The 15604-nt window shown below is 45.4% G+C and overlaps 1 protein-coding gene across 1 annotated transcript in view; it reads right to left on the bottom strand.

Annotated features, from left to right (window-relative positions):
• Nucleotides 1-15604, bottom strand: part of KIAA2012 (KIAA2012 ortholog) — a 130777-nt gene that overhangs the window by 81926 nt on the left and 33247 nt on the right. The window contains exons 10-12 of the mRNA XM_052660389.1: nt 13350-13520; nt 10914-11024; nt 565-633 (exon numbers count right to left, since the gene is read on the bottom strand). Of these exons, the coding sequence (XP_052516349.1) occupies nt 565-633; nt 10914-11024; nt 13350-13520 (351 nt within the window). The remainder of the gene's footprint in view (nt 1-564; nt 634-10913; nt 11025-13349; nt 13521-15604) is intronic.

The following is a 15604-nucleotide window of genomic DNA, read 5'->3' as shown; positions in this document are numbered from 1 at the left end:
GCAGAAGCAGCAGTCGCAGCAGCTGGAAGATGAGCTTCAAAGTCAGACCTACACCCCCAGTTTTTGCTTATTTCTCCATGGGGGAAACGAAATGGAAAAGGAAGCATGGAAGAGGCAGACCTGACCTCACTCCTGCATTTAGAACACAAGCCCAAGAACCTTTTCCGGATAGTTTTTTAGTTTGCGGATGTGAAATTTGAACCGTGCCCAACCCTGGGAGGCAATACTCACCTCGTTATAACGTGAACTGTGCAGCGTTTGGTCTGCGAAACCTACAGGACATGTGTGCAAATTCTCCTTTGGGAGCCAGCTCAGCACAGGCATTTGGTCTGACTTTTCTTCTCCCCTAATATTTACACTCAGACCACAGCACCAAGACTGCCCATGAGTAACTCTAGAGGATGCTGTATTTCTCAGACTTTCTATGAAAGGAATATTATTTCCTACTTACTGCTATATTTGAGGAGAAACTGTGTGCTTCTGGAGGTCTGGGTATGAAATAAAATGTATATGAGTGCAATAACAGAGGAGAAGTAGAAGTGACTCTTTAGGGGAAAATCTTACCTTTTAGTAGATGTTGAATACTAGATTCCTCCTCTCCGTGGCTGGCATTTGAACTGACAGATTCATAGGCTGAAAAACAATAAGGGTTTTACCCAAGTCTATGAAAAAAATCTTGCAAAAAAGCTATTTTCCTTACCCCAAGACAGGGGAAAATACAGTGGGATGGCTTGATGTCTAGGTCTCCTAATGAATTAAATAGTTTTGAAAACCCTTAGATGCCATCACTGAGGGAAGGCTGATCTAGGATTTAAAAAGCATGGAAGAAATAATAATATTTTTATTTGAGGTGTTGGGGGTGAAACGCTGTAGGTACTGTGACGTGTAAATTCGGAGAGGCGAACCTGGGACAGAACAAGAACATGAAACAGTTAACTCCTGACACCCGCTGTGAGGAGATGCCCAGATCTGAACAGCAGATGTGCCGTAGGGGCCCCAGTGCGGACAGCGATGGGGGGATGACAGACAGGCGTGAGGAGCCCCCGCCTCCAGCTGTAGCCAAATTCAAGGGTTGGACCAGGGAGACAGGAGGGCTTCTAGCCCATCTGATCCCAGCCAGAAAGACAGACAGGCTTTTGTACAGCCCTGATGAATTTTTTTTTTTTGCAATCTCTTCAGAGTCACTCTGGATGAGAAATATTCTCCTAGCTGCCCTTGTCAGTCAAAATGAAAACTAGTTAAAATAATGGCTGAAGAGGGTTAGGATAACAGGCCAGAGAAAGGCAGTTAGGGGAGAGGTAACGGATAGCAAGGAGATCAGCTGAGTGGATCAGAAACAGGTCTTTTAATGAGAAGTGTGTGTGTGTCTGTTTGTCAGAGAGACAAAGGTGTGAGATAACAGAAGGACAGAAATAGGGAGGAAGAAGGTCATAGAGAATCAAACACATCTGAAAGAGATTTTGAGACCTATCTAACTCCCCCGCCCCCACTCATTTCCCTATACATATTTGTATTTATATGCTTCATCATCTCATTACTGATAATACATATACCAGAGACACTGCCAGAAGAGAATGTTTGGTTTTGCTGATTTGCTAAACCATGGTGGGGCTTGGAAAAGCCTGCTCCTTGGCGCTTTCCCACCCCGTCATTGCATGCACGCAGCCACAAGCACGCACATATCCTAGGCTGAGCAGGGCAACTTGGGATTCTGAGAGGCAACACTGGAGAGAGAAAAAGCCATAATTAGTGTTAATTGTTGACCCTACAGTTCAAGAATATATGCTCTAGAGAATGGGAAATGAGAACAAACATTAATTATTGAGTAGGGACCTTGGAGACAGGCACGCTGGATTAAAAGGAGAGAGATAAATTGCATAATGAATGTTAATTTTCCCTCAAAGAATTGAGTGGTCGGTGGTTGGAAGGGAAAAAGAGGCTAAAACAATCATGAAAGAGAAAGCTCAATGTGTGTCAGGGTGAGAGGGTGCAGGAGGGTTATACAAACACTCTCCATCACGGCTTGCCCCTTCCTCACTCACAGCTCCAGAGAATCTGCGATCAGGGCTTTCCTTAGAACTCGTTATTTACCACAGTCTTCTGTAGGGATGCTCAACCAGTTCCCCAAGAGCACACACGCCTCAAAACAGCCACGGTGCATGACAAGTGGAGAGGCAGTTTATTTTTACTGTGGAATTTATTTTTTATGTGTGTTGGTGGGAGTTTGACTTTAAATCAAGGAAGCTGTGGGAACTGAGGGCCACACGGGAAAGGACTGTGGTCCTGTGTGTGCCCCCGTGGGGGGACTCGGGCTCCAAGGTCTTGATTTTTGTTTTACCTTAATTATAGCACACAAGACGCATGTGCATCCCCGCCAAGCCCAAAGTAATCCTTTTAACTGAAAGTGAAAACAGAACATGGTAGTTTGAGTAGATAATTGGAGATGAGGATGTGCTAAGTCGCTTCAGTCGTGTCTGACTCTTTACAACCCCATGGACTTGTCTCTCACTAGGTTTCTCTGTCCAAGGGGATTCTCCAGGCAAGAGTACTGGAGTGGGTTGCCATGCCCTCCTCCAGGGGCTCTTCCCAACCTGGGGATCAAATCCAAGTCTTTGAAGTCTCCTGAATTAGCAGGCAGGTATTTTACCACTAGTGCCACCTGGGAGATGAGAATTGTAGCCAATTTTGTGAAGAGACTCTACACACAGGCTTGTCACTGGCTGCTCAGATTCAATGTGCCAGTGACCCTCCCCATATGCGGCTGGTGGCCCTGAGGGCCGTCGCCTTGCCACATCTGCTATGTCTGCCCATTGCCTGCCATCCAGGCCCCTGGCAGCTGCTGTCTGGATGGCTCTGTAGTCGTCTGAGCACTTGGCTTTTTCTCCTGCCTGCTGCTGGCACCCCTGTTCCTGACATCCCTCCTCAGGCATCTATAGTTTCTTGTTGCCTAAAAAGCAGCATTTCAGCTCTTTTCTGGTGCACAAGGCCTTCCCTGGCCTGGTCTTGGCCTACCTTTCAGCCTCATATCCCTGCGTGAACCCCCTACCCCTGCCCCACAGAGCCTTCTTACAGGCCACTCATCATTTCCCACATGGACTCTGCTTTCCTATCTCTTTGGTTCATGCTGGTCCCTCACTGGGTCATGTCTTTCTTCTTTCTTAATCTACTTCTACCAGTTTCTTAAAGGTCAGTGCAAATGGGAATTCCTCTGCAAAAATCCTTTCTCATCCCCCAGGTTAGAATCCATCACACCTTCCACCAAGGCCCCTGCATTCTGTTGTTTAGGCCTCTGTTACAATGTTCACTTCATTCTGCCTTGTGGGAGAGTCAGTTGCATGTGAATCTGTTTTCATGTGGGCTGTGAGGTCTTTGAAGGCAGCAGCCACAGGGCCTGGTGCTGAGCCCTGGGCAGTGGGAAGAGAAGAGCACTGTTTCTGGAGCAGACGGGCCTAGGAACAATTATGCTGAGCTGTTCCCCAGGGGTGATTAATGTGCACAAGGGGGTTAACCTTGTCTTTCAGTTTCCTCACCTGTGATGTGAATGAAAATACTCCCTTCATCGGATTATTGGGATGATGGAATGAGATGACATAGATGCCTGAGGATGTCTGCTCTTGGTATTAACATCCTTTTCCATCCCTTGAACATGGTAGGCATCCTGTCCATTGATAGAGGAGTCAGGCACAATGTAATGCATCTTTTCTGTTTTAGGTCCAATAACATTTTATATTGAAATTTTACTTAATATTTTACAAGATGTACTGTATGTATGATTTGGTTTGGTTATCACAAAGCAAAGCAAACTAGGATGGCAGGTATTGTTATAGTTGCATTATATTAGGGAATGTAGTGAACTGCTGTAGGCTCCCCAGGTGGCACAGTGGTAAAGAATCTGCCTGCCAATGCAGGAGATGCAAGAGACGTTGGTTCGATCCCTGGTTGGGAAGATCCCTGGGAGGAGCAAATGGCAACCCACTCCAGTATGCTTGCCTGGGAAATTCCATGGATGGATGAGCCTGGAGGGCTACAGTCCATGGGGTTGCAAAGATTAGGACATGACTGAGCACACACATAAGCTGCTGTAACAAAGAGGTTCAACAAGATAAACATTTTTTTTTTTTCAGGTAAGAGTCCTGAGGGAGGTGGGTAGACTGGGGTGGCACTGTTCCACAAAGTTATCCGGGCATCGTGGTTCCTTCTATCTTTTGGCTTCATCATCCCCTAGAGCACTGCCCTTTTCCACGTGTTTGAAGTTCCTTCACCACTACAACCAAGTCCAAGGGGAAAGAAGAGGAAGAAGAGGAGGAAGAGAAGGAGGAGGGCAGTGGTTTCTTTTTAAGGAGATGACCCAGAATTGTACGCATTACTTCTGTTCACATTTCATCGCCACACCTGTCATACCTGGCTGCAAAGGAGGCTGGGAAATATAATTTCTAACTAGGCAGCCATGTGTTCAATTAAACTTCATGGTGAAAGTGAAGTGAATTCACTCAGTCGTGCCCAACTCTACCAGGCTCCTCTGTCTATGGAGTTTTCCAGGCTCAAGGGTGTTGGAGTGGGTTGCCATTTCCTTCTCCAGGGGATCTTCCCAACCCAGGGATTGAACCTGGGTCTCCTACATTGCAGGCAGATGTTTTACTATCTGAGCCACCAGGGAAGCCAACTTCATGGTAGGAGATTCTAAAAATAATAGGAATAATGGAAAAATATATATTGGGGAACAGGTAAAATCTTTGCTATTCATGGTTTTAATCAATATTTATGGATAGTGTTCTGGGAGTACCTATGGTGTTCTCTGGTGTATTCAGAAGTAGATGTGGGGGATATATCTACAGGAATTTTAAATCTCAGAGGAGAATGAAGAAAAAGAGTAAAAAAGATAAAAAAGTGAGGGAATGCCTGGCGAGAGACCCAGGTAGTAAGAATTAGTAGAACCTAAGACAGTAGCAGTCAGCGTGGGCTTTGACGGTCAGGTGAGGTGGTGCAATGAAAACGGGACTTCAGCTAGTCCTTCAAGCCTAGAAACTAGAGGCAATAAGTTTTAAGGAGAAGACCTTTGGCCTAAGTTGTTGCAGGAAGATCTGGGCTTGAACCTTAGATTTGTCACATAGAATCTGTGCGACTTTGAGCAAGTCGCCATAGCTCTCTGGGCCTCGGTTTCCCTTCCATAAAATGAGTTTTCAACGGTGGTCTCATAGTTCTAGTGACTCTGCACAGACCCCACAGCCAGGAATCATTTAGGAGGGAAAGAATTAGCCGGGCTCTGAAGACGTTGTGGGGGTGGGCGCACAGTCAGGCCATCCTCACTTTAACCAGGCAGCTCTGCTTCCACCTGTTTTCTCTATAGGTATCCCCAGAAAAATCTGTTTGATAAAATGCATCCCCTACTTACACGCTGATGAACGTAATGCCTACATTCCCTCTCAACCCTAAGGTTCTATGAAAAACTGTGAGGGGAGTAGAATTTACAGCCTCGCAGGCCCTGAAAGAAAAATATAAGTACATATGCAAAAAATAAAGAGGAATTAAGTATTCTTCAACACTTCATATTGAATTTCTTCTTAAAAAAGAGAATTTCCAGCAGATTCAGAAAGAACTGTTATTTTTAATATTTTTCTTCTCTGGAAGGCATAAAGTGGTGATAATATCACATTTTCAGCCAAATACAAGGAAGGGGAGTCTTTGTACTTAGAGAAAGCATGAGAGGTTTCTGTCAAAGGAGAGGAGACCGCCCAGCGGTTTTCAGTGACTCTCTGCAGGTGGCTAGCAGAGCACCGTCCAGCGTGGGCTGCTGAGGCTGCGCTGGGTTCACTGCGGTGAGGGAAGGAACTCCGCTTCTCTCTGAAGTCCTAACAAACCCAGTGATCACTGCCCTGTGGTCCATGGGACAGACCCAAATTAGCCTCACACCCGGCCTCCCGGGAACTGCCCATGATTTCTGCAAGGGGAGGAGAGTATATGGGTCAGGACTCAGTAGAGAACTGAAACCACCAAGGTATTTTAAGAGGAAACGAAGCTGCTACAGAAAACTTGGTGTTTCCAAAGTTGCTGCAGCAGCTGCCTCTTGATACCAAGTCTTCACCAGCTGGCTTGCCGGGAATAAGTAGCCAAAGTGCCTCTGCCTCATTTCTGCCCTTCAAGCCTCATGCAAGTGCATCTATCTGGCAGAACCTAATTTGCCTGGAGAATCCCAGGGACTGGGGGGAGCCTGGTGGGCTGCCGTCTATGGGGTTGCACAGAGTCGGACACGACTGAAGCGACTTAGCAGCAGCAGCAGCAATTTGCATTCAGGGCTTCCCTGGTGGCTCAGATGGTAAAGAATCAGCCTGAAATGTGGGAGACCTGGGTTTGATCCCTGGGTCAGGAAGATTCCCTGCACAAGAGAATGGGAATCCACTCCAGTATTCTTGCCTGGAGAATTCCAGGGACAGAGGAGCCTGGTGAGCTACATTCCATGGAGCTGCAAAGATTCAGACATGACTGAGCGACTAACACACACACACAATTTGCATTCAGCCTCCCTCACTGCAAAGGTTATCTGGGAAACGTGGTTTTCAGTCTGCCAGCCTCCGGAGTACAGGAAGGTGCCCTGGAAGGAACTGTTGGGTGCCAAATGACCATATCCAACCATGTTTTCCTTTATTTCAACATCTGAGATCTGCTAAATCCACCAACATGATTGCTTATTAACAAACACTGACTGGGCAAAGGGCCTTATCACCACCCAGGTTTCCTCCACCTTCCTTTTTACATGGAGATGGAAGGATTGTGGATTCAGAACTGAGGTTTGGGAAATGAAAACAAGAACAATCATGAATTACTGAATAGCTGATATCCTGCTTCAGGATTTAGACAACAGAACTCCTTTATGGAGGGAGTCTCCTTGGGAAATGGGGTTATTTACTAACATACAGCATTATACCTGGAAAGAACCTTAGAAATCATCAGGTTAGCATTTTCCAAAGTGTGTTCCAAAAACTAGTTAGTGTGCATGACGCTTTACTCAAACAAGAAAGAATTCAATGGTCAAATAAATTTGGGAAACACTGCATATTCTCATTTTGAGGAGCCATAACCCATATTAACATAGTAGAGGCTCCTACAGGGAGGAATCTGCTTCACTTTGGCCCACTGGTTTCCAACTTATTTAGTCTCAGAATTTTTTTTAAAAAACAGAATGCCTGCTAACCTTCTGAGGACTTGAATTTCTATGGGACATACACTGGGAGAACTGGATTGAATTCCAGTTCCTGTTTTTCCATACAGAGAAGCTGAGTGCCAAAGCAGTGAATTCATTTGCAATGATCACAGAAATCAGGGTGATAGAGCTGCGGATAAAACCCAAGACTGTGGACATTTAGTCCAGAGTTCTTTCTTCTTCTTCATGCTGTCTCATCTAATGGACTTCTCCACTTTCAAATCTCCAGGCATTTTTGCTAAAGCAATAGCTGCTAAGAGATAGGCTACTCAGGGAAAAGCACATGTTGTCAAATATCCCACCAATGTGGAAGGATCCTTTTATCCATGAGTCCCTACGACCAACCTTATAACAAAGGACAAATGGGGAGAACACAGAGAAAGTCAACCACTTTGCATATGTTTGCCTTCAAATAATCAGTGTTTTGAGAGAAACTGGGATATTCTTGGACCCTTCTTTCTGTTTACCAAATTGCAGACCATCAGGACATGGCACCAGTATATAATCTATTATGAAAACAAATTATCCCCAAATCTAGTGACTTACTATATTTAGTGATATAGTAAGCCTTTATTATATCTCACACAGTTGCTATGAGAATCTGGGAAACTCTTAGGCTGTGATTCTGGTACAGTCTCTTGTGAGGCTTCAGTACAGTATCAACCAGGGATACAGTCATCTGGAAGTTTCACTGGGGCATGACCATCTCCTCTCATGTGTAGCTCATGTCTCAGAAGTCACACACCATCACTTCAGTTTATCAGAAATGAGACTCTATGTCCAGCCCACACTCAAAGGGAGGAAAATTGGGCTCCCCTTTTTGAAGAAACAAGTGTCAAAGAATTTGGAGACATATTTTCAAACCACCACACCAAGAAAGAGCTGCAAGAGAGAAAGATGCTAATTAAATGGCCAAAAACCAAGACATGATTTGGGGGTGAAAATCCATTTAGGATGAAAGAAAGCGTTAACTGAAAACTCTGAAAGAGATAAAGAATTTTACATTTGCATGGGGGTTGGAGTCCCATACTGAATCATGGGCACAGAGATCCTTGAACTTCTTGCAATAAAGAACTCAATTAAAGATCTTCTGAAAGAAAACTTCTATTGCTGCCATTGTGACTATGGGAATAAATGAAGGATTTGAATCAAGGATAAGCAACTTGAAGTGAATATCCAATGTTTTGACTTGTATCCTTCCAAGTTAAAATTTCCTTTCTTAAGCCTTTGAATTTTCTAAGAGTAGCAATATCTCAACAAGACCAAGAGGGTTAAATTCCAGCTCAAGTCTTCACATCTTTTTTTTCCTTCTTCTGAAGGTTTATGCTCATTTCCCTATGCTATCTGAAAGCAAGATATCATGATCTAATTGCTTAAGAATTTATTTCCAAATAGATGTTGACAGAGTCTGAAAGTTTCAGAAAGATCAGACAGATAATATTCCCACTTTTACCCAAGGTTTTTTTTTCTTAAATTAAAAAACAACAACTATGATCTCCAAAAACTTTGTGGCACCTGGGGTATTGCGTCAATCAACATGCATTTCTTGGACATATGATAAAGATAAGTTCTCTAGGACTCTTCTAATATATTTGGGAGCTCAAAGGAAAAACAGATGTAGATAAATGCAGTAATCAAAAAAGTGGGGTTGAGAGAGAGAAATGGACTGAGGCTACACTGGGGCAGTTCAGTGAGTTGAGGAGGATTTATTTAGGACAATATCCCAGAAATGATGAGCCTTCCTCTGGAACTTAAAATAATTCTAAATATTTGAGGGCAGTTTAGGCAAGGCTGGGAGATAAGAGAAGGGAGACTGAATGTTTGAGTCATTGGACAGATGAGAAAAGGGTGGGCCTGAATACAGTGGGAGGTGAGATTGGAAGAGTGGGATGGGGATGGTGATCAAGATGAATTTGAACAAACAGCTGCAAAGAATTTGGTGTGGTTGGAGCAAATCCTTTGTAGGAATTGAAATTTTTTTTCCAGTATACTGCTTTTCAAAACAAAACAACAAGGCTTTCCCATTAGCAGAGACTCTTAGAGAGCTGGACCTGTTCTACGGGCGCTTGTGGGAAACGTGGGTTTAAGGGTTTCGTCCACCACCCTGGGCCCCAGCCAGTCACCATCAAGACTGCAGGTCCACCAGCCTGCAGTATATGGAGGATGGGATAGAGAGAGGCCAGTGACTGACTTACTGATGGACTGATGGTTCATTTGTTCATTAGCTAGCTAGCTCACAGTGGATGTCTCTAGGTTTGAGAGGCAAGTAGGATTAAATACATTGTTCACGGGAGTAGGAAGAGATAGTAGATTTTTTTTTTTTCCTTATGCGAGACAGTTATTGCTCAGAGCAAGTCTCGATTTATTCAGCATAGATTTCATTTCTCTCTCTTGTTCTTTCTTTCTTTTATGTGGCAATTACTGAAAGATTTTTTCAGTAAACATTTGCTGTGACCCTGTGACACTGGTGTCAGGGACTGCGCTAAGTGCCAGGGACACCAAAATGACTGAAACAGGATATTGACAATGTGATAACACACTTCAATATGTAACTTGAAGATGTCCCCTTTTGCTTCGGGCTTTTGCTTTGCCCGAAGGAGGGCTATTTCTCTTGGAAGAGAGTGGACAAATGTGCAGCAGATGAACAGAATCGTGTTTGCGTTCCAGCTGTTGTACCAGCTGGGTGGCACTGACGCTGGCCTCCACCTGTCTAACTCCTGCTTCCTTTAGTTCAGAACCAAGTTATTTTTATGCTTATATCATGGGACAGACTAAGTCGTGATGGAAGTTCTTAAATGCTGAATTTGGAATGAATGCATTCCTGTTTCTAGAAATCCATGTATTAATACTAAGTGGCTACTTCCACAGCAACAGACACAACACATAAAATGAAGTAATAATCAATAGCTGCAGGTGGCAGAGTCCATCCCTTTATTTCAATGGGATGAGGGGCGTTGGACACAAGGAAGGACTGGACCCAAAGTCATCTGAAAATACAGAGGACCAGCCAGGGTTACTGAAATCTCCTGGCTCTGAGTCCGTGCTCTTTTTATTGAGGCAGTCATGACATCACCCAGGAAACAAGTGCAGATTTTAATCTTCCTCATCAAGAGGCCTGATGGCTGTACGACTCACGCATACACATCATCAGGGTTCCTGGGTGGTTGACACTCATCACCCTCTGACTTCAATTTTTTTTTTTTCCCTTTGCAAGATGGTTATTGCTCAGAGCCAACATCCCTTTTCCAAAAAGTGAACATTGCCAGAAGGGTTTTTGGAAACTGCCTTGCTATCTGTCAGGAGCCAGATGATTTGCAGCAGTGAACCAATGCTCATAACAAGGAGACCTGATTGGATTACCAATTAGCCACCTCCACCTCTGGAGGGTGGTTGGAAAGAAGAGGAAAGATGGTGTTTAGTTTGGGCAAATACCAAGAGGGCTTTATCATCCTCATCCAGGCATCAGCACAGCACATTAGGCCTCCTCCGAGCCATTCCACAGGAACGTCTCTCTCCTGATGCAAGAGTGAACTTGTTGTGCAAACATTGGGTTATTGTGTCTGAACTACAGAAGCACCTCTGTGTCAGCGAGAGGAGAGAAACTGGCTGACTTGCGTCTGTTTTTAATGATGTCTCTGCTGCTGGGAAGTTTTGGAAGCTGCAGGTAGAATCTTCCCCCAAGGAAAGAGGGCTAACCTGGGCTGTCTCATCTTACCTTCCCCTGACAGAAGCTCCTGGGTGTGGGTGGGCCCTGGGAGGGACAGGCAGATGTTTTCTCCACCTGGACCTTGCAAGAAGTGTCCTGGCGTAGGGTCTCTGGATTTTTCTTGAAAATAAGCACAGGCACCGGCAGTGAGTGTTAGCACTAGAGCAGGGGAGGGAGGTTGAATGTGGCCTGCTCTCCCCAGCGGGGAGCTGCTGGTGGGTGTGCTCAGGAGCTTGCCGGGGTGCAGAGCCGCCCTCTCTCTCCTGGGGTTCTCCAGAGCTGCGCCATGTTTGGGCCCCATTGTCTAAAGTCAGTGTGGGATGAATGGGGTGGGGCTGCCACTTCACTTCTAGACCGTGAAGGTCTAGAAACGAGGGGGTTCTCTGGTTTCAGGCATCACTGCAGGGACAAGGTGAGGCTGGTGGGGGCATCTTCTGTGAAGAAAATGGAGCCCCATCCTTCAAGCATCTGTGCAGCCCAGACCCTCGGCGCAGGTATCAGAGATTCCAGCCTCTGCTTCCTGCTCTGCCATGTGCCTTTGTGTCCTACCCGGCAGCATAGCTGTGCCCTGACGGTCAAATGCTGCCACTCTTAGTGACTCCAGGGGCTCCGGCCAAGGAGGAGAAGACAACTGTATTTCTCCCTGTTGCTCAGAAAGATTGAAGATATTTCTATGACTTGACTTTCCCCATTTCCAAGGCAAAGAGGTCAGGAGAAGAGCTGGCAATCAATCACAGTGGACACTTACAAGTGTGTTTTTATACATATGCACTGAGGCCTGACACACATGGGAACACACACTCACACATACTTACACCGAGGTGTGCATGCATGTGTACACATACACGTAGCACACACATGCAGGTGTGTATGCATGGACAGGGACGCATAGCAACACAAGCACAGGCAAACATGCATGCCTGCTTAATCACACATACACACGTGAGCACACGAGTACATACATGCACTCACATAGCTATATAAGCACACACATGCCCTCAGGCACACATGTGCCCTTGTACGCACATTCATTTACACACACTCAACCTATGCCCTTGAGGCTTCCGGCTACACCTCTCTCATAGTCACGGCCCTGTTGTTTATTCTAATCAGATTCTCCTTTTGTAAGGGTGTCCGATTAGGGGTGTGTGTGTGTCTGTCTGTCTGTGTGTTTGGTGTGATTTGTCCTGGGCAACAAAACCTCCTAGGAATACCCTTGGTGGTGACATTATGGTACCTAAAGTTTAGGTAATTAGCTCCAAATTAAGACAGCATCATTGCCCTGCAAATATAAAAGGGAGGGAATTGTAAGAAAACGTTCCACCTTGAAACAGTTTGGAAGTTTCTTTGGTGAAAGAAAAGAGGTCAGGGGGTGGGGGGGAGACAGGATTTGATTTTGACCATTTCAGCCTTAAACAGAGAAGATGCAAGCACATAATGGGGTTATTGATCCATGTATTGAATTTATGCTTACAAGGCTTCAAATATACATGCTGGGTTTGAGGCAGGGGGAGTGTGAGCGAGCAGGGTTTGAACAGCGAGGTGTCTGTCCCTGAGTGAGTGTGGGATGGGACGAAAGTGGAGGTGCCTGTTGTTTCTTGGTGGCTCCCAGCTGCCATGTTCCTCTCTGAGTGTGAGCTTCTAGAAGCCCCGAGTGAGGCTCTACTGTTAACAGAGGCATTTTCTTCACCAAACACACTCCATCTCCTTCATCTGCTGCTCAACCTGAGAAAGTTGCCCATCCTCCGATGAGGGAGGAACAGCTGGTTGGACTGCACTTTCTAGAAGTTTGTCGGTTCATAGGTCTCCAGCCCGGGCCCTCCCTAAGGGATTTTCAGGGGTGATTTGGACTCTAAGCAATTTTTGCTTTGTGCGCTGCCCCCACAGAAGCTGTCACTGCACTCTCTGTCTCCTCCTGAGCTGTCAGCTCTTAAGGATGAGAAGTCGGGCTAAAGCACAGAGGGTGTGGTCCTGCCTGCCTCACCCTTCAGAAGAGATCTGGAATCCTCTCTCTGTTCACAGGCCTCAGGCCCTGCCCTGGGTTGGGGAGGGTGATTCCTTCCCGGGGACTCTTCCTCTTAGCCAGGTCCCCCGGCAGGCAGGGTGATGGCTCGGTGTGGAGAATGCCCCGTAAACCCAGTAGGGAGTCTCTGTGATGAGTGCAGGGAACCGCGTCATCACGGGTGCTGCCAGGAGCGAGGGAAGCACAGAACAGCTTGGCAGTGCGAGCTGGTGCAGAAAACCCTTTTTAAAAACGTGTACTGACTCTTGAGGAATAAGCATGGTGAGCGTTAATCCCACTGACATGGTCGGAAACTGCTGATTTCCCTTCTTCAGTGGGGTGGCTTTCAGGCAGTTTATGTGTGGCCCTGGAAGGTGATTAAAATGAGCCCAGAGTCACAGACAAGCCAAAGGGGCTCATCCGTATACCCCAGGAGTGAGTACCTTGTCCTGCTGCTGGAAGCGGCCCCCCAGCTGGTTTCTCACGTGGGGGGCCTGTGGGGCTGCTGCGGCCTGATGTCCTGGGGCTGTCTGGGCCTCTCTGGCTCTCTGGACTTTTCTTTCCTTTCCTCAGGGATGGTGATGAGGTCCCCTTCTGGGGCGGAGCAACATCCTCTTCAAAAGCAAAAGGAGAAAAAACATGAGTGAGAATCAGGATCAGCAAGAAGCAGAGGGAACCTCTTTGCTACCTCTCCGAGTGAAGGCTCCTGGTGTCTAGAATTGTTTATTCCCCACATTCTCACATTGGTCTCTCTTTTTTCCAGCCCTGCTAGGGAGCAGAGGCCAGGTATCTCCCATAGCCAAGGGGGGATTACTTTTGGCCCTTCCTTGGGGGGAACCTCTAAGAACTGGGAGGAGCCAAACAGTGGTTCTTATTCTTGTCCTGCTGATGGACTCCTGAGATAGAAGAAAGGCGAAGGAGGCTGCAAGGTCCTTCCCTAACTGGGGAGACCCAGCCTTCAAGCTCATGGGACTATTGGCTACAGTTTCAACCACAAATCAATTTTCCTAAGCAGACCAGTGATCACATGGCTCCTCTGGGTCATAAAGCACACAGCAGTGCCTTCCAGATGGTAGAGGGTAACAGCAGGGATGATAACACTCCACAAAGCACATCCTGGCCTCCATCTCTCTCTCTTTTATTCTTTCTTAAAGTCAGCAGGGACTACTCTAGGGAGGGTGAAACCTAGTAATCTAAAAGGGATTGAGACCTTGTCTTAATCTCAGAGAGAGTGGTCTTTATTTCATGCTCAACACACTCTTGCTGTTTATATTGGAAAGCTGGCTTCACACACAATCTCAAAGTACCGTAAGCCACTTTTTTACAAAGGGAAAAGGTGTCTTTACAATGGAGAAATCTAGCAGACACATCTTTAACCAAATAAAGAAGTTTAACATCACCTATAACGGAGCAAATTATAACAAATGGGATAAATATAAAGGGATATTTATGTCCCTTGATGTAACGCACCGGGAAGAACACGTAACCAACTTAGTATACTTGTCCAAAATGTTTGATCTGAATCTAATTATGAGGAAACAGACAAACCTAAATTGAGGATAATTCTGTAAAGCAGCTTAGCCTATCCTCTTCAAAGATGTCAGTGTCATGAAAAATGAGACTGGGGAAGTGTTCTAAAGAAAAAGATGCTCAAGAGATGTGACAGTTAAATACAACGCATGATTCTGAGTTGAATCCTGGATTGACTGGGAAGAAAACAGCTATAAGAAATGTTACTGGTATAATTAGAGAAATTGGAATGTGGACTATATATTAGAAAATTGTATGACATCGATGTTAATTTTCTTGAATGTGATAATTGCACTGTGGTTATGAAGGAGAAATCCTTACTCTTGGGAGACATATGCTGATAAGGGATGAATTGTACAAAGTCTGCAGTTAAGTCTCAGATGGCTCAGCAATAAAATCAAATATGTATGTGTGTATGAGCATATATAAAATCTGGCTTCATTTTGATGATATGAGAAGTGAAACAATCCAGGGCTAGGCAAGTAAACGGGTCTGTGCAACCTCTGGAGAGTGGGATAGTCTCACTTACTAGCTTTAAACACCTTTGCCTCAGGGACCCTTGGATGAGAAAGATTCCCATGGAAATCTTGCCTGTTTGAACCCCCGCATCCTTTTTTTTTGTTTTAAACGCATCTGCTACCCAGTTGAGTTACACACTGAACTAACATGTTAACTAATCAAGAGATCAGGGACTTCTTAGCCAACTTCCTTCTGGCAGGGTACTAGATCCTCGTAGATCTAGAGGATGGACAAGTTCTAGATCCTCTGTCCCCAGCAGCTCAAAACAAGTGGAGGGCTGGTGAGATGAGCAGCACAGAAGACAAAATTCCCTGGTGTTGCCATCCATCCTGGTGGCTCAGGCTGTGCCTTGAACATTGTGGTGCACAGGGGAAGCTGCTTTCTTACCTGTCTGCTCACAGAGTGATGCTTGCCATGTTTGGATTTTTTACAAAAGACTTGAAATTCTTTAGGATGATTAACTCTCATTTAAGAAATATGGTAAACAAGCCCTTGCCTCAAAAAATCAAAGGATTTGCATTTCCCTAATAATTAGCGATGTTGAGCATCTTTTCATGTGCCTCTTAACCATCTGTGTATCTTCTTTGGAGAGATGTCTATTTAAGTCTTCTGTCCAGTTTTTGATTGGGTTGTTTGCCTTTTTGATTTT

Source organism: Budorcas taxicolor, chromosome 2 (assembly GCF_023091745.1).
Source record: "Budorcas taxicolor isolate Tak-1 chromosome 2, Takin1.1, whole genome shotgun sequence".
Taxonomy (NCBI): domain Eukaryota; kingdom Metazoa; phylum Chordata; class Mammalia; order Artiodactyla; family Bovidae; genus Budorcas; species Budorcas taxicolor.
Note: the sequence above shows the minus strand (reverse complement) of the source record. Positions and strands in the feature narration are given on the sequence as shown.